General features: G+C 43.4%; 1 protein-coding gene across 1 annotated transcript in view; it reads left to right on the top strand.

Moving 5' to 3' along the window:
* RAD21L1 (RAD21 cohesin complex component like 1) overlaps positions 1–27,007 on the top strand; it is a 1,043,689-nt gene that overhangs the window by 644,196 nt on the left and 372,486 nt on the right. Inside the window, exon 9 of the mRNA XM_069243305.1 lies at positions 5,404–5,633. Within this exon, the coding sequence (XP_069099406.1) occupies positions 5,404–5,633 (230 nt within the window). The remainder of the gene's footprint in view (positions 1–5,403; positions 5,634–27,007) is intronic.

Here is a 27,007-nt window from a genome sequence, read left to right as displayed (position 1 = left end):
TGGAGAACTGCAGTTACAGGTAAGTAACTAATTGTCTTATTCCTGTCATAATAAATACATTTTATTTAAAGTGGCTATTCTTTTTATTGCAGTGTGTGTGATCTTAAGCTTTGTTTCTGTTACCACGGTACACCTGATCCCTTTATGGGGATTGTTAGTACACCAAAATTAATAACTCTATTCCAACGATGTATTGGGTAGGATTCTGTGGGGGCTACAGTAACCTGGCTTTGACATTCAGGGTTGGTGCATTGAACTTAATTCCCTTGTATCACCCGTGGAGGGGAAAGGGAACTTGTAGAACAATGCGAAGGTCATAGTTTACATTACAAGCCCCTCAGAAAGTGAAAGCTCTGTCTACACAGACAAAACATCTGGTTCTGGAGACATTTGTATCTTACCTTGCCTCAATCCTTTGAGTTTGAGCTTGCAAGCCAAGGCGCATCGCAAAAGGTAAGGTCTGGTGAAAACGTAGGTTGATGTAATCTAGTGGGGGTTGGTTTTGACACCATGGAATCTTATCCCTTAATTTGTTAAGTGATTCATGTTGCTTTTGCAATTGTCAACAAGATTTAAAAATATATAGCTTAGATGTTACTAAAACTTACAGCTTTTTATGAAATTGAGAAAATACAAGTCCCTTTCTTTATTGATAAGTGTCCTCCTTAACTCATCCGTATCCATGGAATTGAATTTGGTCTATGAAAGCTCCAAATAATAGTAAATGTTTAATAGACAGGCATTTCTCCCAAAGTTTCATCTCCTGCTGTAAAAACTAGTCTGAGATTGGAGTAAAACGTTTTTACTCCACACTCCACTCCCTTACTCTGTGTATTAAAAATTCATTTTATTTTGTCACACAAGGGGCAATACATGCCTTCAGCTACTTTGATGTCCTTCCTTGTATATTAAATCAGTTCAAATCAATGACTGATAAGGGTACTGAGAATGGCATTAGTCCTGTCACTTCACTAATTAAATTAAATGCTTGCACCAAACTTGAAATAACGAAATCCACCCTAGTCCCACCACATAGTCATCATATAATAGTCAAAAGGAACGTGGTCTTTCTTTGTTCCTTCATTGCCTTTTTATGTCTGAGTGAGGACTGCATTGTAGGATCGTCATTGAAGTCTTAAACATTAGAGTAATTCCTTGCTGTATGTTAGGACTCTTTTTAAATATCCGTCCATATAAATATGTAGGACTGGTGGTATTGTCTATATGATGAGCAGTGCCATTCAAAACCCTATCAAAGGCAGTGTTTTTCCGGAGCATATTTTGTTAGAAGCCAAAAAGAATGTATTTCAAGACTATAGTGCAGCAACTGACATACAAAATGTTAAAAATAGCCTGTTTACCTTTGAGGGAAACGCGCTGATTGATGGGCCTAAATGGAAAAGCAGTGAAATAAACTCATGTCCCTTTAAAGCACCAGAGACTTACCACTTCCCGTGATGCATTGTACTGTCTGTTGTCCCCCAAAGTCAATTATTTATTATTTATTTTTTTAGTTTTTGAGCGAGGATCCCTAAAGACGAGTGATTTCACACCTGTAGTTTTCAGTGATATTTCACTTTGGAGTTATTGTTTTTCATTTTAACTCTCCATCTTTAACTTCTTACTTTGAAGTGAAACTATTTCTTTACTTGTGTTGACAAAGATGTTTTTGTCTCACAAATTCCTTGAGTATTTCCTGGGGGAGAATAAGGCAGCAACAGAACCGCACAAGGTGTATTTGTGGTGTATACCACCTCCACATTCTAAGGGACATTAAAGGACCTGGAAGGCATCAGGCTACAAGAGGAATTGGAGGACATGGGAGCTGAGGAGAAAAGAAAGAAAAGGAGGCAGAGATGTCCTCTTGTCTAACAGCCTCTAAAAAAAGAGCCTGCCCTTTGAAATGTCTACCACAGAGGGAGATAAAAATAAAGAGAAAAAGCTCAGTAGAAGAGATAGGCATTAACACCGTCCTCGTCAGCATCATTCCAAATCAAAGTAAAATACGACATCATCAAAAGCGTTGGACTCACCATGCTTACAGTTGAAGTGTGACTCGCTAGACATTGATAGCATCACTGTCCAGCCATTCTAGGAAGATGGTAATTCACTCTCTCCTTTGACATCAATGAGCTCTAGACCAGTGCTTCCCAAACTTTTTAGAACTACGACCCAGTTTTTACAATGACAAACTTTCACAACCCACCTAGATTTAATGGACATAAGGTGGGTGATTTTTTTTTATAATGTAGTAGGAGACATGCTTTCAAAATGTGAATGAACAAAATGACGTACGCTTTGCAATTTGTTTTGCATTTGTCTCTAACAGAAAGTGTTTGTAAATGTCATGACCTTGACCTTGCCCTTTGATATGTCTTTATCAGACAGTGGCCAAGATGGTCAACTGAACTGGAAGACTTTTCAGAGTCGGGTGCTGGCCTGTGCCATCTGACTAAAATCTCAAGGCTTCAGAAAAATCTTGGTGTTAATACCAGTGATTTTAACAAATTTGAAAACCTCCTTCAGCAGCAGAGTATGGGCCTCATATCCGCTTTTCTGTTAAAATGAGGCCCACTGGTGCATTTTGGAGAAATAAAAATATAAATATATTTCCAGGTTCGAGTCCCGGCAATATCTGTGATGGATAAGTATAATTTGCCCACAGTCATTGCTGGGACTCAAACCTGATTCCCTAGATCCAAAGTCGGCATCTCTTTCTAGGCCAAATCCATATTTATCAAAGTATGTGTGATAAATCATATGATAGTTGTGTATGATCATGCAAAGTGAGCATTTTCTGTTGAATTGACTCTGTAAAAAAAAAAAAAAAAAAAACTGCAGCAAAAAATACTCAAAGGTCAGCCACCTGATCTTTGTAATCACTCTACCTAGGATGGTGGGAGCAGGTCCATTCTTCCTTCACAGAGAGGAGGGCAGGCCTTAAGCAGCAGGGCAGTCCTCCTCCTGTGTTATCCACAGGTCCAAGAGTGTACTGAAGAGTTGGTCCAAGGGTAAGTAATATTCATACTTGGTGCCAGCTGTGTACTGAGATTAACTTCTAGACTTTCCTCACATTTGGTTCTGGAATTTCCTTCCTTCCCTCGCCCAGGCCCCAAGATGTCTGGGGTGGCAGAAACCTGGTGTTAAATCCTTTGTGAGTGTCCTGAGGCAGTTACTTGGAAGTGGGGCTAACGGGATGGCTCATCCTACCAACATTTTCTTTGTTACACTAATTGGGAAGAATACACATAGGCCAAGTGGTCAGGATAAGAAAAGGTCAACTTTCTAAAAGTGGCAACTTAAGAATTGAGACTTAAAATCTGACCTTAACATTAAAGGAGATTTTACATTACGATTCTTTAAGGCCACACATGACATTTCTATATGTTCTTAAACAAAAGTTATCACTTATTAAATGTAATAAAATAGCTCAATGTTATCCTGTGGGAGAGATCGGCCTTGCAGTGGTGACAAAAGAAGTTAAGGGGTTTTTACTGGCAGGACATTCAAAACTTAAAAGTACATATGCAACTTTTTAAGTACACTGCACCCTGCCCTAAGGGCAGCTTAGGACCTACCTTTGTATGGCTTAAATGTATTAGTAAGAAAGCTTTATGATTGACAAAAGGGGTTATTTTGCCAAGTCGAATTTGCAGTTTAAAACCACAGACAGGCTGCATTGGCCGTCCTGAGACAGGTTTGAAGGGGCTATTTAAGTGAGTGGCACAATAAGTGCTGCAGGCCCCCTAGTAGCATTTAATTTACAGATTATTGGCTATACATACAGTATCACTTTACTAGGGACTTAAAAGTTAACGAAATGTGGCAATTGAGTGTAAGCCAATTTTACCATGTACAGGGGGAGAGCACAAGCACATTAGCACTGGTTAGCACCTGTGTAGCTCACAGAGTGCTAAAAGCCAACAAAAACAGGTTCAGGAAGAGGTACTGCTCACGAAAAACAAATTCTGGATCCAGTCTGACGCCTGTAGAAGTTCAAAGGTTAGGAATTTGCGGCCAGGTATTGTCTCTACAAGATAAGGCGTGACTGAAGGTGTTCGTCAAATCGAGCATTTACTTTATTTGGGATGTACTGTTGTGTGACTTTAGCATAACTAAACCCTAAGGCAAACAAGGCTGTGTTCTCAAAAATCCATGGTGATGATTCCTGTGTGTCAGTGTTGTTCTGCCGATCTAAGGCTACCACAGGGAACCGCTGCAAGCGGTGTTACTAGTTCTTGAAAGAAAGTACAGGCAGGCTCTGCCCCGCTTTCTACAATAGCAGTGCTCCAGTGGGTCTCGTTACTTCCAGGACTGCATCTTCATCTGGCTGGTGCTTTTGGATGTGCAGAAGTCAGAAGTCTAAAGCTAAATGGCTTTCAATTACCAGTCTTTAGTGACTCTCTGGAAATACCACTTTGCTTATGGCAACTTTCTCTATTTCCTCCAAAGTGAGTTAGAGCAGCATAATCTTTTTGATATTTGAGACTGGCGGAAGAGGCAGTTTAACGCACATGTGAACTGGAGTGATAGTTGTAGATGTTGTAGTAGGAAGGGCTAAACAGTGGGAAAGGCAGATTGTGATGCCGATTGAATGGAGACTAAAGGAAGCACAACTGCTAGGCTGAGCGTTACGTAGTATTTCTTAAGTGGCCATTAGGACATTGGCTACGTCAAATAAAACTCAAGCATCTGGTGCTCCTGGAAGTCTTGCGCACCATCATATCAAGGTGCAGTATGGCAAGAATGGTTTACACTGGCACGTCGCACACTCCTTTTTCTGTTAGCATCAGCAAAATCGATCTACCCTCCCAGTATTAGGTTTAAGAACTAATAATTTTTGTTTTTTTATTTTAACAAGCGAAGTGACTGAACAATCTTAATTCGTCAAACATTCACAGTGACCCATAAATGTAAAATAGAGCTGTAAACATGAGATCCTTGGGCCATATTTGCCTTAGAGAAGAAAACAGTTGCAAACTCTCCTAATTGGATGAAGTCCAGTCAGTATCCCAACAACTGAGTGTTAGGTTTTAATTACTCTGCTTTGTGAGTGCGGGATCACTGTAGAGAACCATGTGGACCACAGCCCCACTTGATATGGCTGTAAGTTATTACATTTTAGCTTGGCCCTAAATGCTTGAGTTCGCCTGTTGAAAAGAATAGTTTGATGGCTTTCTATATGGACACTGAAATCTAAAGGTTTCTTCATTGTTCTATTATCATACATTTTGAAGAACATCACAGTTTAAGTTTTCTATTATATTTTAAGTCATGCTTGCCACATCTAAAGATAAGCTATTAAGCATTGAATGCATGTGACTGTAAATTCAAATTTCAATGTAATGTCATGTCATTGAAATTCAAAGTAATGTTTATTCACTTAAATCTTTGTGTGTTTAGTTCCAATAGGGAAGAAAAAAAACAAGAGAAAGAGGAAACTTCTTGTTGATACGGTGAAAGAACTTAGTAGCAACACCATGAAAAAGCAGCTGACTGATTTCCATGACACAATCACCTGTGTGGATATTGCACCCCCTACAAGGAAATTGATGATCTGGAAAGAGATTGGAGGTGTGGAAAGTCTTTTGTCCCGGCCCTCGGAGAGTCTGATTCATGCCAAACTTCAAAGGGTAAAACATTTTTATTAACAACAGTTGAACTCTAAAAACAAATACACCCTTTTTTAACCTGTGTTAAGTTAGTACCTCTTCCCAAAATTCAAGCAATTAAGTGGACTTGTTGAGCTCTCCTACTCACCCTAGAAACCATCATAGCTAGGATTTCTATTGCTTGTTGTGTGTGAGGTTGTCCCTGAGAAGAGCTGTGCTCGTAACTGTGTTTAACTGTAGATTAGTTACTTTAAATCTTTGACTGAGTCTTCTATGGACATCAGCCAGCCACATCAGCTTTCTTGAGACTAAGTTGTTTTCTGATGGATATTTCTAATCACAGATTCCTCACCTTTAGATTATCCCAAGTGCCAGACTGGTTCCAGAATATTTAACAGCATTGCTCCGGCTTGCAGTAGGTTGGGTTGTGGGGGTCCTCACATTATTCTTTCTACCCTGGAATTGCCTTACAGACCCTCATGTCAGCATTCAGGAGTGGTACTTATGCCAGTTCCTTTCTACCTTCGCCTTCGTATGCAGATCTGGAGTTGCTCTCTCCTCGTATTCCTTGCCTTTGACAATATTTTTCTCAAAATTCTTTTTGCCAGGGTGCAGGGGCTATGTTTACTCTTAAATCTACAGGGTCTAAGCCCTGTAGGGACTTCCACAAAGAGATTTCTGTGACAAATCCCCTTGAGGTCTGTTGTGGTGTTTGGATTCAGCGCACGGCTAACCCTGCGAGGTCATCATCAAGGTCCAAGTCTTCTGATAAGTTGAAGTCTAATCGAAAGCACAAGAAAGAAATCCAAGCAGGATTCTTCCCAGGCAAGCCATGTCAGCCTGAGAAGTTGTGTGGATGTCGGGGTACCTCTCAGTATCGCCTTCAGTTGGGATTCTGCCAGTGTCTACCCTCAGCACCATTTGTACCCCCCAGAACCCACATCTGATGCCAAAACCAACTTCCAGTCCAGCACCAAAATTCACACCTGTCCTTGAGCCCATCAACACTAACGCAGAAGCCACCCGCACTGGGAAAGAAACTGGCCCTCATCTTATCTAACTCCAAGTCAAATCCATCTAAGCCCAAACCATGGTTGTGTTGTGATGCCATACCATACCAATGCACCCAGCCTCCGTTCATTTAGATTCAAACAGAACTATGCTTCTATCTCAGAACTGCACTCCACCGACCTTTTGGTTCAGACTGTGACAGAGCCAACCATCTCTGGGAAATGACAGTGGTGTTAAGGGGGAGTTTTTTCCCAGATATTATGAAGGTGCCGATTCATACCTGGATTTAGAAGATTCTAGTGGGTTGGGCACTTCTGACAGTGGACTGTTTTCTCCACCAATAGAGGAGTGGAGCTCTTACATTTAATGAGATCTTGACTGATGCCCTTATGGTCACCTAGCCTCCGCATTGTTCCTGCCTTCCGATAAACAGGCAGACTGCCAGACACAGCTGATCAGTGCCAGGTGGACTTAATTTTTTAAGCATCATTCTACACCTGTGAGCTTGTTGGTTGAAGCATTAGGGTGAACCCCAATTCTTTGGCCACAACTCCCACTACCAGTCAAAATGACTTGCGACCTTTGGGAACTGGATGTTTTCTTTGGCCACCCTTACCCTCCTGTCAGTGAATGCCAGACATAACCATGATTGTTGCGATCTTGCCAACAGTCTCCTATAAATTCTGGGCCAGTTTGGTTCAAACCATTCAGGATGCTTTAAAGTTTATAATATACTCTGGCCTGGACACTACCGACTGCTTGGGCAGAGACGACAGTACTAGTGTGGTGCTTCAGCAGCACACTTTGTGATCCAAAGTATCCTCTGGAGAAGTGCCAGCCTTTTTTTAATATTTTTTTTGACATGCTGTTTGATGGGTCTTGCCTTTTCAGTGAGAATGCTGATTTGACGTTGGAATGTTTTAAAGAAAGCGGAGCCATGCCACTTTGCTTTGACTTTTCTACCCTGCAAGAGTATCCTCAACAGTTTCTCCCTTTTGAGGCTGCTCCAGAGAATTTGTGTACCGTCCAAGCCAAGATTCTCCATTCCTGCAGCAAACACCCCAGTCCTTTTGACCTGTGCAATCCGACAGCACCCAGGCAATCAAGGGCAACAAAATTCCATGTCCCTCTCCTCTTGGGCATCTACCTCTAAGCTGCTTTAATTTGCCCTTAGTGACACATGTCCATCCTGTGAAAGACAGGATCATATACTTTCTACAGCAATGGTGAAATATCACACTTGACAGATAGGTCTTCCAGGTCGTCCAACGAGGCTGTGCCATGCCTTTCCTTTTTGACCTGCTGCACCTCCACCCACATCCAACCATGTCTCAAAGGAGCACCCACCCATCTTGCTCCAAGAAGTGCACGCTCTTTTAACCAGTTTAGCGATAGAGTTCTAAACCAGGAAATGGGGATTGGTTGTTACTCCTGTTAATTCATTGTACCGAAGGAGGACAGAGGTCTTCGTCCCATTCTAGATCTCCACTCTCTGAATGCCTTCTTGCAGGAAAAACTAAGTCTTCTCTCGTAGGGGATTTCCATGTATAGTCATAAGCACTGAATAGTTCCGCGCGCCTGCAGGGACCCCGGAGCACTGTTGTGAAGTATATTCTTAAGTGCAATCATCAGCCCCTTGACAAAAAAGGTCTGTGAAAAACACTTAAGAATAACAATGTGCAGCCTATGTGAACAGCTACACAGGCCAAATTGTTAGAAGAAAAAACTGTTGTAGTGTAAATTCACGTTTAAACCTCTATTTATTCTATAAATACATAAATAAATACATTCTCATATTTTATTTACACCTCTCATGAGAATAAAACAATGTAGGGCAGTGTAGCCCATAGGCTGCCATTATACAGAATGAAAATAGAGCTGTGCCTTTAAGAAAGTAAAGTCTTCCTGTTTCCCATCATGCCCAGCAAAAGGCAGTTGCCTCAGTTCTTTTTTCCGGCTCCTTTCTGACAGGACCCTGAAGCATTGAGCTCTACCTCACAAAATCCTTTTGTTACAGAAATTCATTTAAAATCTTTTGAATTTCAATTTCACTCGACGTTTTTAACATTGAGTGATCACTTTTTGCTTTTTTCTGTTAAATTCTGACAGAATTTTGAGGTTTTTCTACTTCAGAAATGCCTTCACTGTTTGACAAATGCCCTTCTTGTGGCAGAAAAAAGGCCAAAACAGATCCACATCGGGTCTGTATAATTTGTCTTCCATCCAGCCACAAACCGGAGTCGTGTGACATCTGCAAAACTTTCTCCAGAAGGACCCTTTGTGAGGGAGAAAATCCGACTCCAGGCGAAAGAGGACAGGAGGAAAAGTGGTCATTCTACCACAGAGCGAGGAGAAGGTCATTCTTCTACCATGGCTCACCCTGTTTCCTCTATAACTCCGACCAGACCTGCTCAAAAACGGCACAGGTCTCCGACGACTTCAAGGGCGTCGACGTCGAGACAAGGAACGGCGCCAACATGCTCGCCGTCGAGGAGTGGTTCGCCGGCGAGAAAGACATCGCTCGCCGTCGACAACTATTTTGCCGTCGAGAAGACGTGGACTCTCGCCGTCGAGATCTGGGTCGCCGTCGGCACGGCGAGGACGTTCCACGTCGAGGAGATCTGAGTCCGGCTCGCCGTCGACACGGCGAGGGCGATCAACGTCGAGGGGGAGTGCTCGACGTCGTAGATGTTCACCGTCACCACGGCGACGTCGAGGGTCGTCGTCGAGAGATTCTCAACGGCGAGAACAATCGACGTCGAAGGGCACTCGCCGTCACCGTACTTCGACGAGGAGTGTCGACGTCGAGACGACAATCAAAAAGGCCTAGAAGGGTTTATACAACGTCAGAATCCTCGGCCTCACTCATCCTACTTTCAGCGTCTCCACAACTCTCTCCTCGACAATCGCCATTGCCACAGACGCCGGTAACACCTACGGCGCCTCTTCTGGCTCCTCCTTCAGAGTCTGTTTTGAGGACTCCAACGCGGTCTGTAAGACGTTCTGGACATTCCTCTAGACGCTCATCTTCCTCTCTGCACCACCGTCATGAATCACAGAGATCTCAGCATTCACATCACAGGCGTTCTTCTTCGTCTACACGGGACTACTCTCCAACCCTATCGGACTCACCGTCCCCGAGAGTGTCCCCCATAGATGATGTGAATACGTTCCAGGAGGTCTTAGTACGAGGGGCGACCAAGCTGAACATCCCGCTGGCGGTACCTGCCCCATCGACGTCAGTGATCTTCGAGACCTTACATCACAGGACATCTTCCAGACCTTTACTTCCACTGGTTCCAGGTCTCCTTGAACCAGCAATGGATATTTTCCTTGCACAGGCCGCAACGAAGTCTGCTCCCTCCAGACTTATTAAAAAATATCGTCCACCAGAACAAGATCCTCTATTCTTGAGGTCGGACCCAGCACCGGATTCGGTGGTCATAGTAGCGGCAAAGAAACTGCATTCAACTTCACCGTCTTCTTCTTCGCCCCCAGATAAAGAGAGCAGGAAGATAGATGCTGCAGGACGAAAAGTATGTTCTACTGCAGCCGTCACGATGAAGGCAGCCAGCGCTACTGCGTTATTAGGGCGATACGACCGGGCCCTCTGGGACTCTTTAATGCAGTTTGCGGAACATCTTCCTAAGGACAAAAGGGAAGATTTCCTGGAGGTCGTGGGTGAGGGAGCCATGGTTTCTAACCAAGTTATAAGTGCTGCAGCTGTCTCTTCAGTGCTATCCGCACACAATTATGCTCACGGGATAGCTCTCAGAAGGCATGCATGGTTGAGACTTACATCACTCAAACCTGAAGCACAGCAGAGAATACAGAATTTACCTTTCTCGGGCTCCACCTTGTTCGGTTCTCATGCCGATGACGAGATGGCTAGAATGAAGGCTGAACTAGATACCCTGAAAGCGGTAGGCATGGAAAGACCGAAAGAACAAAGAAAGGTATTCCGGCCATATCAACGACGACTTTTCACCCACCAGTATCAGTCGCCACACTGGATGTCTTCGCGCCCCCAGCAGCAGCAACAACAGCAACATCAAAGGGGTTTCTCCACACAGCGAAGGTCGACAAGGGGTCGTTCAACACCCCAAACTCAGACAATTCGACAGGCTCCCACGTCTAAGCCCTGAATCTTTGCTTCCCCCTCCTCCGTTATCCACTCCGGTAGGGGGAAGTATCTCAAATCATCTGGACGAGTGGCTACGCATCACATCAGACGCCTGGGTATTGAATATTGTGAGACATGGTTACGCTCTCAGATTCACCAGTTCTCCACCATCTGTTCCACCCAAAACAGCCAACCGCCATCTCGAAGCTCTTCAGTTAGAGGTCAATATCCTATTGCAAAAAAAGCCATAGAACCCGTTCTGATCAGCCAGCAAGGGAAGGGGATTTATTCGAGATATTTCCTTGTACCGAAAAAAGACAAACAAGAGTTTCGTCCCATTTTAGATCTGAGGACAGCAAACAAATGGATTCGCAAAGAAAAATTCAGGATGTTAGCCTTGCACCAAATTTACCCACATCTACGTCAGGGCGACTGGCTCTGTGCAATAGACCTTTGCGACGCTTACTTTCATATCCCGGTGACCAAGAAACATCGAAAATTCCTAAGGTTCACCGTCGGAAAATGTAATTTCCAATTTGCAGTTCTACCTTTCGGCCTAAAATCAGCGCCGAGAACTTTTTCCAAATGCATGGCGGTAGTAGCCGCCCACTTGAGGAAACAGCGAATATTCGTCTACCCCTATCTAGACGATTGGCTCATAAAGGCCTCCAGTTATCTCGAGGCGCAACAACATTTCAAATGGACTTTACAACTGTTGCAGAAACTTGGTCTTCAAGTCAATCTCCTGAAATCTACAGCAACACCGGTTCAGAGGTTGCATTACTTAGGGGCCATTGTAGATACCAAGCTAGGAAAGGTGTTTCCTTCGGAGGAACGACGATTATCGATTCTCCAAAAGTGCAAACAACTGCAGGAAAGACCTCAAGCCACTGCAAGACTAATAGCTTCTCTACTGGGCTCGATGGCGTCTTGTATCCATCTTGTTCCCAATGCTCGCCTCCATATGAGACCATTGCAGGAAAATCTGGAGGATCAGTGGTGTCAACTGAGGGACGATTGGGAGAACAAAGTCCTTCTTTCCCCTCACACTCTACAATCCCTCAAGTGGTGGTGTTTACCCAGCAATCTCTTAGTGGGGGTTCCGTTCCAACAACGGCCTCCATCTCAAACCATCGTAACAGATGCGTCACTGCTCGGATGGGGGGCGCTCATGGAACATCTTCGAGTCCAAGGCGAGTGGTCACAGAGAGAGAGTCTCTATCACATCAACCTGCTGGAACTTCGCGCAGTCCATCTTGCGCTCAAATCCTTCCTTCCCTCTCTGAGAACAGAAACTCTCCTTCTCCAGACAGACAACGTGGCCACTATGTACTACGTGAACAAACAAGGAGGCACCAGGTCCAGAATTTTATCCAGAGAGGCTCAGACAATCTGGCATTGGCTTCTAGCCAGGAACCTGTTGCTAGTGGCAACTCACCTGCCCGGCATCCAGAATGTTCAAGCGGATGCCCTCAGTCGGGTAATGGACGAGAACCACGAATGGGTACTACACGACGACGTCGTTCATTCCATTTTCGCACTCTGGGGTACCCCCTCTACAGACCTATTCGCAACCCCAGAAAACAAAAAATGCCAAAACTTCGCCTCCAGATATTACCATCCAGGGACACTGGGGAATGCCCTGTGGATAAGCTGGTTAGGAGCATTTCTTTACGCCTTTCCACCGCTTCCCCTGATTCCGGCGGTCCTCCAGAAGCTGTCCAATGCTCAGACCAAAATGATCCTAATTGCTCCGGAGTGGCCACGCCAGTGGTGGTTCCCAGACCTTCTTCACCGGTCACTCAAACCACACATCAGGCTACCATATCGTCCGGACCTGCTCACGAAGTTCAGAGGGCAGATATCTCATCCCAACCCCTCATCGTTGAGTTTGGCAGCATGGCTCCTGAGATAGTGCAATATGGACACTTGAACCTACCTCAGGGCTTTATGGAAATTCTGAAAGAAGCAAAGCGCCCTTCCACATGATCAGCCTATGCAAGCAAGTGGAAAAGATTCTGCATTTGGTGTTTACACAACAACATTGACCCGGTTTCCTGTGGAGAACAATGGATCCTGCCATACTTGTTAAGTTTGGCAAAATCGGGCTTACAACTGTCATCAATAAAAGTTCACTTGGCGGCTGTAACTGCATACAGAAAGAGTCCTTCACAAACTTCCTTTTTTCGGATTCCGATTATTAAGGACTAACTAGAAGGTTTAAAAAAGGTTTTTCCCCCCATTAGAAAGCCTTCTCCTCCATGGGAACTGAACGTTGTCTTATCACGTCTGATGCTGCCTCCATTTGAGCCGATACATAAGGCATCGCTGCAGCATCTCACATGGAAAGCTGCTTTTCTGGTGGCAATCACTTCAGCGCGTAGGGTCAGCGAAATCCAGGCCCTTTGCGCTCAGGAACCCTACACGGTTTTTCATTCTGCGAAAGTGGTAATGAGAACTCATCCAAAATTTTTACCTAAGGTAGTCTCCGACTTCCATGTGAACCAAACAATTTCATTACCGACTTTCTTTCAGAATCCAGCTACTCCTGCTGAGAGAACTCTGCACTCTCTGGATGTAAAGAGAGTCTTGAAATTTTACTTGGACAGGACAAAAAGCTTACGAAAATCACAACAGCTTTTTATTAACTATGGCCCAATCAGAACAGGTTTGGGCACGTCTAAACAATCTTTATCCAGGTGGATTGTTTCATGTATAATGTTATGTTATCAGTTAGCAAACAAATCCCTTGGTGGTAGGCCAAAAGCCCACTCTACCAGAGGGAAGGCAGCTACTGCAGCCTTGATGAGAAATGTCCCTTTGGCAGAAATATGCAAGGCTCCCACTTGGAAGTCGGTCCATACCTTTACTAAGCATTACTGCCTTGATACAGACGCTAGGGCAGATGCGCAGGTTGGACAGGCCTTGTTCAAGAATTTATTTGCATGATTCATGTTTTCTCAGTACTCTTCTGTCTACTCCACCGCGGTTATGGGGATGGGCTTGCTACTCTATTCAGTGCTTATGATTATACATGGAAATCCCCTACGAGAGAAGGAATGGTTTCTTACCTGTAACTCCAGTTCTCTCGTAGGGGTATTTCCATGATAGTCATAAGCAACCCTCCCTCCTCCCCGGTGGAGTTGACATAGAACATGAGTATTATTGAGGTTGGTACTCCAACAAATGTTTTTTGTTTCTTCATGTCAGGTTACTAGCCTCCAAAAAAGAACTGAGGCAACTGCCTTTTGCTGTGCATGATGGGAAACAGGAAGACTTTACTTTCTTAAAGGCACAGCTCTATTTTCATTCTGTATAATGGCAGCCTATGGGCTACACTGCCCTACATTGTTTTATTCTCATGAGAGGTGTAAATAAAATATGAGAATGTATTTATTTATGTATTTATAGAATAAATAGAGGTTTAAACGTGAATTTACACTACAACAGTTTTTTCTTCTAACAATTTGGCCTGTGTAGCTGTTCACATAGGCTGCACATTGTTATTCTTAAGTGTTTTTCACAGACCTTTTTTGTCAAGGGGCTGATGATTGCACTTAAGAATATACTTCACAACAGTGCTCCGGGGTCCCCGCAGGCGCGCGGAACTATTCAGTGCTTATGCCTATCATGGAAATACCCCTACGAGAGAACTGGAGTTACAGGTAAGAAACCATTCCTTTTTACTCATGCTGGCCTAGGTTTTGTCTGCCCTGGATCCAGATGAATGGATGGTGGTTTAGAGCTGTAGGAGGATTACTTTCACATACCCATCCTGCAGTCCCACTGAAGCTATTTGGGCTGACGGTGCACGTGGAGCATTTTCAGTTTGCTGTGGTCCCATTCAGCCTCATCAGTGCTTCTCAGGGGTTCATGAAAGTAGCAGTGGTGGTTACAGCACTTCCAGAGATTGAGGATAGCAGTTTTCCCCTACCTCAAAAACTGTCTGTTAAAGGTGAGCTTGCCACAATCAGTTGTAGACCTCTCCAGTCGAGTGCAAACGGTTCTAACATTGTTAAAGTTCACTATTAATGTGCTGAAGTCAGACCTCATTGCTTCAGAGGCTCCCATTCATTGGAGCCGTCCTGGATATGGTGCAGTTTAGGGTCTTCACTTGACCACACCACATCCAGGACATTTGGGCTATGATCCCGATGTTTTAGCCTTGGTCCTTTGTCTCTGTGAGAGTGGCTTTGAGGCTTCGGGGGCACTTGGCTTCCTACATTCTGCTAGTCTACTGTGCCCGGTAGCATATGAGGGCTCTGAAACGGACCCAGGACATGGGGCAGCGATTGGATTCTACCCAGGCTGTGAAAACTGCAAAAAGGTTGCAGCAGTGGCTCAACCGGAAGCAGCAGACTCTTCTTCCTGCTCCACACACAGCTAACAGTAGTGCCAAATGTGTCATCGCTGGGATGAGGAGGTCATCTGGAAGAGGTGGAGATCAAAGGACATGGGTAGGGTGTAGTAGAGACCTGTCTCTGTAACCTTGTGGTGTTTTAAGCCTTTTGCCCTGTGCTAAAGGGTTTCCTGCTGTCCATCAAAGGAAGGCTGGGTTCCAAATTGAGGAGGCATGGTGGACAAATGAACGATTGGTTGGAATGCTACCCGAGCAGTTTTCACTGGTTAGACAAATTGCATGTATTCCTCTCTTCACAGGTTGTGTTTTTGGTGTACTGCATTGAGTGCCCAGCGTATACACAGACTTGGGTCCTGTGCCACTGGAATCAAGCTACACCCAACTGAAGAGCCCCCATCAGGGCAAAACAGGTCTAAGGTTTGGCGACAACCTGGCAGGACAGTTTGGGCTAGACTGTTTGCATATGGCTGGGTCAACGTGAGGTGACATGGTGGGCAAAAGAATGATGGGTTGGAATGCTACCCTGAGTTATTACCAGGTGTTTATACAAACTGCAATAATTCTTTCCATCATCTTTTGTTTGTGTAAGGCTGATTCAGGTCCTCACAGACAACACCACCATTATATGGTACTGCAACGAGCATGCAGGGTGAGGTCCTGGCTCCTTTGGCAGGTGATGCGTCTTCTCCTAGACTTCCTGGAAAAGACAGGGCATTTCCATGGTTGTGAACTACCTTTGATGAACTTTGAATGTCCGTACAGATGACCTCAGCTGACAGTGCCCGGCGAACCAAGAGTGGTGGTTACAAATGGAGGTGGCAAACTGCATCTTCCAGCAATTGGGAGAACCCTGGCTAGATCTTTTTGCCACTGAAGAGTGCTCTTGTGTAAAGAGAGTATCAACGTGAATGAGCATTTCCAGAGGTAAGTAATTTGTCCTTAATGGCAGCGGTTCTTAGCCTGTGGTCCGGACACTCTTGGGCGTCCATGAAGCCTACTCAGGGGATCTATGACTGATTAGATTGAAAATTAAATATTAACAGATTATTTAAGTATATATAAAGTAAGAAGCAAAATGTACAGGTGAAAATTGTAAAGCGTTCATTTGTGGGAATTTGAAGTTGGAGCCTAAAAAATCACAAAGTACCCTCAAATTGATTCATGAGAGCAGATCAAACAGACTATAACATGGATGATGAGACATGCCAACCTACCTATTAAAATTACCTTTTTTTTTTTTAATCATATTTGTGAATTAACTAAAATATTTCATAATTTGTGCATTTGTTTTAGGAATGCTTGTTTCTTTATTTTTTGGTATTATTTTGCTGGTCAAATCATCAAAAATGCTTAGGCTGGGGTCTGTGGCTTCCAGTAATAACTCAGTGGGGGTTCCCAGATTTTAATGATTCACTCGGGCCCGAGGTCCAGTAATGAGTAAATGAAGGTACTCAGAAGCCAAAAGGTTAAAAACCACTGCTTTTAGGGATTTGTGGGATTTTCACCCAAGTACTGCAACTGTCACCAACTGCCACTATTGCTAACAAGGTGAAAAGATCTTTCTTTTAGTCCCACTTGAACTGCGGGCAAAGGAAGATCTACAGTGATGATATTCATGATAATTACCTTTATTGCAATCATAAAGATTCTCACTGTGGCATCTGTAATACCTTCCCTTCAGTGACGCTTAAGGACAGGAAAGGAAAATTGGGTGTTTAGTACCTGGAGTGGAATATAATTCTCCCTTGGAAGGGAGGAAGGTTCCATTAAAAGTACTCCACTGAGCACCTCCACAAAGGTAGTGCAAAAAATGAAGCATAATGAACTTTCTCACCTGAAAGGTACTACAGAAGCATCCATAATCACATCCTCCAACTATTAGAGAAGGGTTTCTCAGAAAAGATGGAAAAAAGGGTGAACAATCAGTGCAAAAATTGCACGAAATGCACACTTCTTACATCCAGTCAGACTTACCACCCAAATCCTTGAGAATGACCTGGTCCCCGATGATTGTTCTGACAAAGGCACCTGTCAACCTTTGGTCTGGTCTTCACCCAAACTTTTTGCCTTCTCCCCTCCTTTTGCTGAAATTTGTATTTGGTTAGCTTTAGGACCTTGTACATTTTACCATTGCTAACCAGTGCTAAAGTGCCCTGCGCGCTCTCCTTTAAATGGGGTAAAATTGGCTTATTTCCTACTTTTTGGCACTTTTAATTTACTTAGAAGCCCCTATTGAAATGGTACAAAATGTACCCGGCGCCTGTAAATTAAATACTACTAGTGGACCTGCAACATTTTTTGTGCCACCCACTTAAGTTGCACTTTAAAACATCTCAGACTGCCATTGCAGCCTATGGGCAGTTTTAGACTGCCCATTTGACCTGGCAAAGCAAACCTCTTACCAGACCTAAACCTCCCTTTTTAATACATAAGTCACCCCTAAGGTAGCCACTAAACAGCCTATTGAGCAAGATGTATTGATTTTAAAAAGTTAAGACAGAGTGACAGTTGGCCTTTGTGTATTCCAGTGAGCCAAAGGGGTGGGGGGGTAGGTATCGGCGCAGTGGGCCATCTTGCCAGAATGGAATGAGCTGAGCTGTTTCCTGCCCCACTTAAAAAAAAATTTAAAAGGGGGGGGGGGGGAGTGGAGACTGCATCAAGCACACTCACAAAGATCTTGATACAAACCTTTTGTCCCCCTAGACATCTTGGGGCCTTGGCATGGGAATGAAATAGATTTCCGGAACTAAATGAGGGGGGGTGTTCTAGAGTTTCTCCTACTTCAAAGGTTGGCACCAGGTATAAATATTGTTACCTTGAGGCCTGCTTTGTACTTCAGAGGACTGCCCTGCTGCCACTAGAGGAAAGCGCTGTTGCTTGATGCCTGCCTTGTACCCTAAGAGGACTGCCCTGCTGCCTGAGGACTGCCTTACTGCTTGAACCAAGGATTACCAGGGTGACTCCAAGGGCTAGTTGATGGGCCACCTTTTATGAGATACAAGGACATAACAGCGTGAAACTGCACCTGGATCCTACCTGAAGTAATGCCTGTCCTCCAAGTGATGGCCATTCAGTCCTGGACACTTCGCAGGGGAGCGAAAGGTGTCCAAAGAGAGAAAAACTAAAATTTGGGCCTTAAAAAACTTTCACTAAAAAGTGATCTGAGAACTGACAGGAAACCTTGACCTCCTGGCATGCCGATCTGACCAGGGTGCATTGCGGTCACCCTGACTTCGCAGTAGCTCCCGTTGTGTTCTTCTCTGCAGCAACAAATACTGTTTAGTGGTACTACTTTGTCAAGGTGTCCAGCCTATTTGAGCCCTCGTCTGCAGCCAGCAGCTTCATCCTGCAGGAGTTTTCTACTTTCATAAAAGTGACAAAATTCTAACGTAGAAATCTTCACACACTTTCGTCCAGGGGCTTCCTGCTGGCAACACTTCCTCCTCTGACATCGGCTGTCTTGCTTTACTGACCTTTTCCTCATCAGGCATTTTTCTTCAAAAATTCTTCTAAATCCCAAACTAAGCTGAGACTGGGCCAAGTCCACTCCTTGTATATTAACCATGCTGCTTCACTGTCGGCCATTACCATCGACATTTCCCTGCGTTTCGTGTGACTAGAAACTTGTGGTTGCCACTTTGATGCTTTAGGCACTATTTTTCACTTTAAACTTTTAAAATTCATAACTCAGTCAGTGATCAGTTCAGTGGCAACACCTTCGACACCAGTGACCACCTGGGATACGCTGCCTCAGATGATCCTCCATGATTGAAATTCCTTTCCTTTACACCTATTAACATTCTTGAAGCAGAAGATTTATGCTCAGCCTCATAGAGGCATAGTTGATTCAGAAACCAATGCCACTGACCAGGAAAGGTGTCTGATACGGCCCTCGGTCCTGCCCCAAGGATGTGACAGAACATCAGTGAGGAAGATGACAACATTCCTACCATGCTCCCAGGACAACCAGATGAGTCATTGACACTCGCCAGCAGTACTCATCTGGGGGAAACTTACCCTCTGAAGTAAAAGTAACAAATCTCCAGGCCATGGCAAAGGTATTTTGCTTGAAGTGAACATTGCCAGTGGGGATAAACAAATCCCTCTTAGAATTCCTTTGAATAAGGCTATTCAGCAAGAGTTAGCTCACCAGTGGAAGCAGGTGGCTGATTCATGACGAGACACAGTGAAACTCCCTATATGGCTCAAATAAGTCTTGCATGGGTTGAAGTAATCAAACGCCAAAGCAGGTCTTTCTTTCCAACCTTTAATAAACAGGATAATCCGAACAACAGGTACCTCCCTGGAAGACTGGGGCACACACATGAAAGAGCTGTCCTTGAGAAGCCTCTGGAGGGAGGCAGAGATGGAACTCCATTTAAACATCTTGCAGATACTGTCCATCAGGCCAGGCCTGCACATGGTCCTTCCTAGGTTAGGAAAACAAGCTATTTTGATCTGGATGGACAAAATAACCTTGATGTTTTGCACCATGAAGAAAGGAGCAGCAAGGTCCTGTTCTCTGTCAGATGAGACACAATTGCTGTGGGGCTAGGCTATCATTGAAGTGGACAGTGCATTACAATATCTTCCAGGATGCTTGTACGACCAGGGAGATGCGCTCAGCCCTGACCTTTCGGATTGACACAAATGGGAAATCTACCACGACCAAGCAGATTGCATCCTTCAGAAGTGGTAAGAACCAAACAAATAATTCTTTGTCACCCTAGACCAGAAATGGTGTTACTACACTAGTAGCTTTGATACAGCACCAAGGTGCCAGGTCAATGCCTTTTTGAAGACATGATCAAGGTCTTTGCTTATGCCTTTCCTTCACTTCCTCTCACCTAGAATGTGCTGAGGAAGTCTCCTCAGCATGGCAAACCAGTTTTGGGATAGTGACTCTGTCCGCATACCTGCCAGTTTGATTGAATTATCACTCCAGGCTCCTTTCCAAACACAATAAAGAGATTCACTATTATGATTTCAAGTAACAGAGCTCAACTGCCCGGTTCCTGAGCAGGTAGTGTACGGCCATCTGACTTTCCCGTTTATACTGCAGACATATCTTAGCGCAGGCATGTAAGCCATCTTTGTCTAAGACCTACATTGCTAAGTTGAAAAATCCCCACATTGTGCAAAGATAAGTGCCTTAATCCAATATCCATGCTTCTGAATCAGGTGTTACTGTACCTGCTAGACCTAGCCTAGAGTGGTCTCAAGTATTCATTGATTAGGGCTTGCTTGGACTCACCTTCCAGATTCCAAGGGATAGAAGCCTCGACTCTTTCTCTTTATTTTCACAGAAAATTGTAATACTATCCATGAAGGGTCTCATAAGGTCCTTTGTTCGAGTAGGTAACCTAAAGTTCCATGAGAGCTAGACCTTAGGGCTTTAAAGGGGGTTGTTTGTTTAGTATTGGACTGTATGGCGGTGAATTGGACTATTGATTGAGTTTCATGTGCAATCCATAACTTTTGTGGAGTCCATTCTAGGCCACGGGAGGAGAAACAAACATGCTCATATTTACAGTCATTGTAAGGAGATTTTCCTTTCTACCTCTGTAAACGGACCTCCCACTGCACACAAGCTGTGGTTTCAGACTTAGCAGTGCATGTCGAATCAGCATTACAAAATACAGGTGAAAGAAGCATGGGAAGAAATACAGTGAGTTTAGCAAAGAGCTGTCCTTTGGAATTTGGTACACCTCCAACCCCTGTAAGGTTTTCCAGCATTCCCAAGCTCCATCCATGACTACCTTGAGAAGAGCTTCACTAGCATTGGATGTTTCATAAATTTACATGCTTGAATCATTTTCAGTCATCAGACTGGGAACCAATGGTATTCAGTGTTATCAAAGCAGTTTGTAATACACTAAAAAAGAGTGACAACAGTGCATTTGCTACACACAAGACCACTTCTTTGTGTGACCAAAATTTCAGGCAGTTAGAGAGTAGCACCTTCAGCCCTTCCACTGAAAGAGGGATCCAGCAGACAGAATTTGTACTGCACTGTCAGTCAGATGGAACCTATTAGAGCTCCACTTCCATTTGGCCTTTTCAAGAGTTAATTCAAATTCTATTTCAGTTTCTTCAACACCAGCTCTGCTTTAAAGCAGTGAGGCTGTGCTCAGCCTTATTTTGGAGATTTGTAAGCATTTTGTAGGCTGCTACAAGGGAGTCATTTTAAGAGCTGAAGGCTGTGTCAAGGGAAAATTTGTAAAGGCAATTCTTAACTCAAAAGACTTTACTGCCTTCATCCCAGTCACAACCTGAAGAAATGTGACCTCTATAAAAGCTTTTCACCCAGAACATTGAATACCGGGATAGAAGATTGGATTTTGCAATTCTTGAGAAAAAGGGTGGAGGTTTCCACCTCAAGTGAGCAAGTGCTGACTTTAAAAACAGCCTCTGAGAAGTCAAAACTGAAGACTTCCACACCAGCACAATTACCCTGTCATTGTTATCCACGTTGGCAGGCAAGAGATATGAGCTTCCTAGGTCACAGTTCCAAAAATCAAAGAGGGTAGTGCCACCTGGCCTAGAATTGCTTCAGAAAAAGCAAAAACGTGCCCCCCCCTTTAAAAGTTCTCCGTGTTGTCAAAACTGTTGATAACTGTGCCGCCATGGGCACACCAATTGACAGCTAAAGACAAGGTATTGTCTACATAGGGTGTCGATGCTGCACCCCTAGTAATAACTTCCTTCATCACTGACAACCACACCATTACTGTTGACAGTACATTCATTAATGGAGCATCATCACCACTGTATGTTTTTACTGTGGCAGATTGATAGTCGTGCACAGCCTGCTCATCGATGAGCCGAAGAAACACAGATTGACAATAGGCAAATTCTACCTTTGCTATGCTAGCAGCATCTATTTTGATAGTGTTCAGCATTGACGATCTCTTAATTATCTTGTTATGCCACTCTAATTATTGTTGGTCTCCCAGTGCTTTCACTGCCTTCTGCAAAGATATTACAGTATACCTTTTCAGTTTGCAAAGGTTGAAGACAAAGAAAAGGATTGTGACCAAATTGAAGCTTTTTCAGTGAAGATGAATATCCATTTGAGGGGCTGTAAGCTATTCAGTTTGCTAATCTTCAAATCTGGTACATGACACACAGGATTATGAAACTCAGGAATATGGTGCTCTCCTAAGCATAGGTTTGTAGGATTAAGCAGTTTCTCCATCCATGCCTATTATGCTAGTGTCCTATGAACTTCTTACCACACTACAAAGTGTGATGCCGGATATTTACCAGAGCTTTCTTTTTTCACCCCAGCAGCATTCACTGTAGACGGCAGTGCCAACCCTGCTGCCTCCTGCCCTTTTTCTCCAATGCCTCCAGCTCAATGGATTACATCTTTAAACCTTTCAACTCGACAACCTTCACTAAAGCGGCTGCTTGAAAATATATGATCTTCATAGTGTGACGATTAGCCAGGGGACGGTGCTTCTTCAGATGGTTATGAAAACAATGACAATGCAAAGGGTGATGCCGGCCTCGGTTCAGACTTATCTAATAAGGAGCAAAGTGTAACAGATTTGTAACTCAGGATGATGCAAGGTCCTATTCCGACAGATTCTGCCCTGAAGGCATTGGAATGTTCCTTGCACTCATTAGAAAAGACATCTCAAAGTTTGTCTGCCGTTGTCCGATGTGAAGAATTTATGCTTCCTTTTCAGTTAAAAAAACAAAACAAAAAAAAAGACACAGTTGTGCTTGAGTGATTCCTATCCTGGGTCACATTTGGGAGGAAGGTTTCTGATAATGCAAAATCCCACTACTGCAACCGGGAATTTGTAACACATCAAAAAGAAATATAAGGCTACTAATTCTGCCCCTACCTGCATCCTATATCAAATAAAGGCTGATTCAGTGGTTTCTGCAATCACACAACGTAGATTTCAAAAGTGTTCTACGCTGTTAATAGCTCCCCCTGCGATGGAAGTGTGAAAATGGGATGCAGCAGTGACTATATACGACTGCCAGCAATGGAATGACATAGCCTATTTTATGGCTAATTTGCCAAAGGAAGACTACATCCAGACAATAGCTATTCTGAAAGGAGTGCAAACCCATGCTACTTTAATTGATGCTCCTATGGACTCCCCACTTTGCATCTTTCACCAGATTGGGAACACAACAATGATGAAACACTATGGACAACTTAAGAGACAAACTTTTAGGGTTGAAGTACAGTCCAAGATCATAGACATGCCATTTGATGGCAATCGGTGAGAGTTGAGACAGCAAGATTGTTGATCTCTGTAAAAAAAAAAAAAAATCACATTGAAGTACAAAAGTTGCTAAAATCAAAGACCATTGTCTTTGATCCAGTATTCATCACTACAGGCAATATAGTCAGTATGGATCACAGTACTCCTACTCGAACCAGCACAGACATCAACATCCTCATTTGAACAAACAAGGATAGCAACCCATGAGTATCTCAACTTGAGTTTGGAGATGAGAAGTAGTGCCCAGCTTGACCAGGCTCTCCTACTCTGCATTCCCTCCGTCAGTGGGAGGCAGACCTTTTCACTTCTGTCTGCACTAACAGGATGTAACCACAGACTGATGGGTACTGGATATATTCAAGCACTGGCATGTGGTAGAATTCATACAAAAAAAACACCAGTTCACCCTCCAAAAAGGGAAAAGCTTGAGAATCTAAAAACTAAAACTAGGCGTTGCCAGGCTCTTAAGGAAAAGTGCTATAGAGGAGGTACCACTCAGAAAAAGGGCTCTGCTTTTATTCAAGATTCTTTCTCCTGCTAAAGAATCTGGAGAATTGCACCCAGTGCTTAACTTAAATATCTCAACAACTACCTGAAGACGTTGAATGATTATACTGCAGGATTTCTGAGCTTCATTAGAGGATGTATATTTCAATATGTCAGTTCATCCAGAGCACAGAAACTTTCTTTAGTTAATGCTGGAGGGCTGCCATTTCCAGTTACAGGTACTACCCTTTGGATTAGTATCTGCCCCTCGAGTCTTGACAAACTGCAAGGCTCCAATATCTGTTGATCTTTGAAAGAGAGGCATCATGCCCTGTCAGCATATGAACTGGTTAGTCCGAGCGTACATGTAGAAGCAATCCAGAAAATATGCTGAACCTCACGATGCATACTCCTCCAAATATAATCCTCCCAATCAGTGAAAAAAAAACAAAAAAAAAACCTGCTTTCAGTTTGACCAGAGGCATCATACTTCTGTGGGTACGGATAGCTACAAGAGAAGGAGTAGTATTTTCATCAATGGACAGAGGAAAAAACGAATGTGACGGCATCTCACGTACACTTAAAAGAAAAATTAAGGGTCTAAATTAAAAAAAAAAGCTGTTATGTACTATATTCTCATGCATTCTTCTAGTGGCCCAATCCATCTTCAATTAAGGTCAGTTCAGGAACAATTGAGTTTGCAGTTGGAGCAGAAAAGTGTTAACTGGGACAGTATCTTTATCACCCCTCAAATGAGGCATACTCTGCAGTATTATTCCCAAAGGACGAGATATCCCACTCGGTAAAGCTGCTGGTCTATATACTACATTCTTCCCTGCTAGGATGTGAAGGTTATCTGCAAGATGTATATGTCAAAGGTTTGTGTACAAAAGAGAAAGCGTCCCTCCGTATCCACTTGCTCGAACTCGGCGCTGTCAGACTGGTTCTAAAGGCATTTCTTCTGAATGTAAAGTACTCACAAGTCACGGTGTACAGACAGCACCTCCTACGTTTGAAACAGGGAGAAGCAAGAAATCTTGTTCTGTTGCAAGAAGCCCCAACTCTATGGCTGTGGGCGCTCAAACACAGCATAGAGCTATCTGCTGAGCAATTGGTAGGCTTAAAAAATGCTTCAAAATTGAATTTGCTAGAGAAATTCAGACAACCACAAATGAGATTTAGATGAGACAATTGAACATGATATTTTAATGATGGGGTGAAAACCCAGTTGGGACACGTTTCAGCAGAGCATATAACTCAAAATAACGGTTCCCTGTTTGTGAATAGGTAGTACTTCCCCACTTCTTGAGGGGAACCACTGACCGTAAGATGGGTCGGAACATTTTACACATTTCCTCCAGTTGCTCTAATCCAAAGAATTATTCACATAATCAAGAAGGAAAACTGCAAAGTGATCCTGGTGGGACCAGCTTGACTGCAACATAATTGCTTCACTGAATAGTAAAACATGTCCATGCAGCCCGAATACAGTTCAAGCCAGACACTTTTCTGTTGTCCAGGATTAAGGGACAAATTCTGCATTAAAGCCCTCAGTCCTTTAATCAACAGCCTGGCTCATAAAGACTGGGTAATCTAATTTTTTACCAACAACTGAAATAAATATTCAGGTCAGCCGGAGCACCAGGCACAATGAAGACGTGTATTAAAGAGGAAACAGTTTGAATTGATGACAATAAAGGAATATCTGAAGCCTCCTAATATGTATAATTTTCAATTCCTACCATATCTTCTCAAGCTTGCTAAGGCTGGCCTTCATAAATTCTAAGATTCACTTCGCAATGATGTTGATATATCTCAGCAGATCTAATGAATCCTGTCTGCGCTTCTAAAATAATTAAAGAATTCATGAAGGAGTTGTCCATACCTTTTCCTCCAACAGCAAGGCTACGTCTGTCATCAGGGTTTAGCACTGATGAGACCCCCCCCCCCTCCACCCCCCCCCCCCCCCCCACCCCCAGACCAACTCACAGAAAAATATTGCAAAACCTTTCTTGCGTCTTGTCTTCGATTTTCCAAAGACAAGGTCTCTCTAGCAAGGATTTATGCCGCACATGACTACATTTCTTCTGAATCAGACAATATGTTTACTAGCATTTTTTCTGAATCCCATTATGGTAGATGAAAGGGGGTTTCACTTTGGATGTAAAATTATGTCTTGCATTTTAGTTGCATATGACGAAAGATTCGTCGGACTAATCCATTTTATTTAGCATATGAACCCTTGAATTGGGGGAATCTGACACCAAAATAGACACTTGCCAAATGGATTGTTTTATGTATTCCACTTTCCCACATATCCCTGAACAGACCACTGACTGGTGGTGTTAAAGAACACTTAATGAGCATGGCAGTCACATCTCCTTTCTTTATCAGAGTGTTTTTCAAAACCATTTGTGAAGCAGCGACATGGAGGGTAATTCACACATTTTCGAAGCATTACTGCATCTATGTGGAATCCAGAAAAGGATAACCAGTAGGGCTAGCAGTGTTCTGGAACCTGTTCCCCTATATGTGCGTTTCTTTCTGTATGTTAATACTGCTTTGCTTATCTGGATTCAAGCATATGAATTCAAGAATGATTTAATGCTGGAGTTGAAATTGAGTTGCCTGTAACTTCAGTTCTCCGGCATGGGAATTTTTCATGTATTCACATATGATCGACCCTCCTCACCTTGTACGAGGATCTTCACTAAGGTACCAACATTAGCATGAACTGGAACACATGGCAGTTTGAAGCCTATGTTGAATGAAGGGATCAAGGTGCTACTGTCTTGAGTGGCTAAAGGTCAGGTCATACAAAGAGGTGGACCAGTTGTGTGTAACGTAATCTTTTGCCCTTTTCAGTGTTATTGAGTTTAATGCACATTGCCTTGTAACCATTTGTTACTGAGGGTGTTGAGGAAAGTATGAAATATTCTAAGTTAGAGACCTGAAGTTAGAGGTAAGGAGCTCATTTCCTTCTACCTGTCAACAGACAATTTAAGCAGTGTGTGTTGACGATCTCTACCATACATACATGATCTTCAAAGTGGCTCTGTGAAATGTTTTTGCAATACAAATCAAATAAATGAGACAATACATAGTGACTGAATGTAATAATACAATACAGTTAAAATGGATAGGTTAGCAGATGTGATGGTCTGTC

Source organism: Pleurodeles waltl, chromosome 7, assembly GCF_031143425.1.
Source record: "Pleurodeles waltl isolate 20211129_DDA chromosome 7, aPleWal1.hap1.20221129, whole genome shotgun sequence".
NCBI lineage: Eukaryota > Metazoa > Chordata > Amphibia > Caudata > Salamandridae > Pleurodeles > Pleurodeles waltl.
This window is presented reverse-complemented; position numbering and strand designations above follow the sequence as displayed.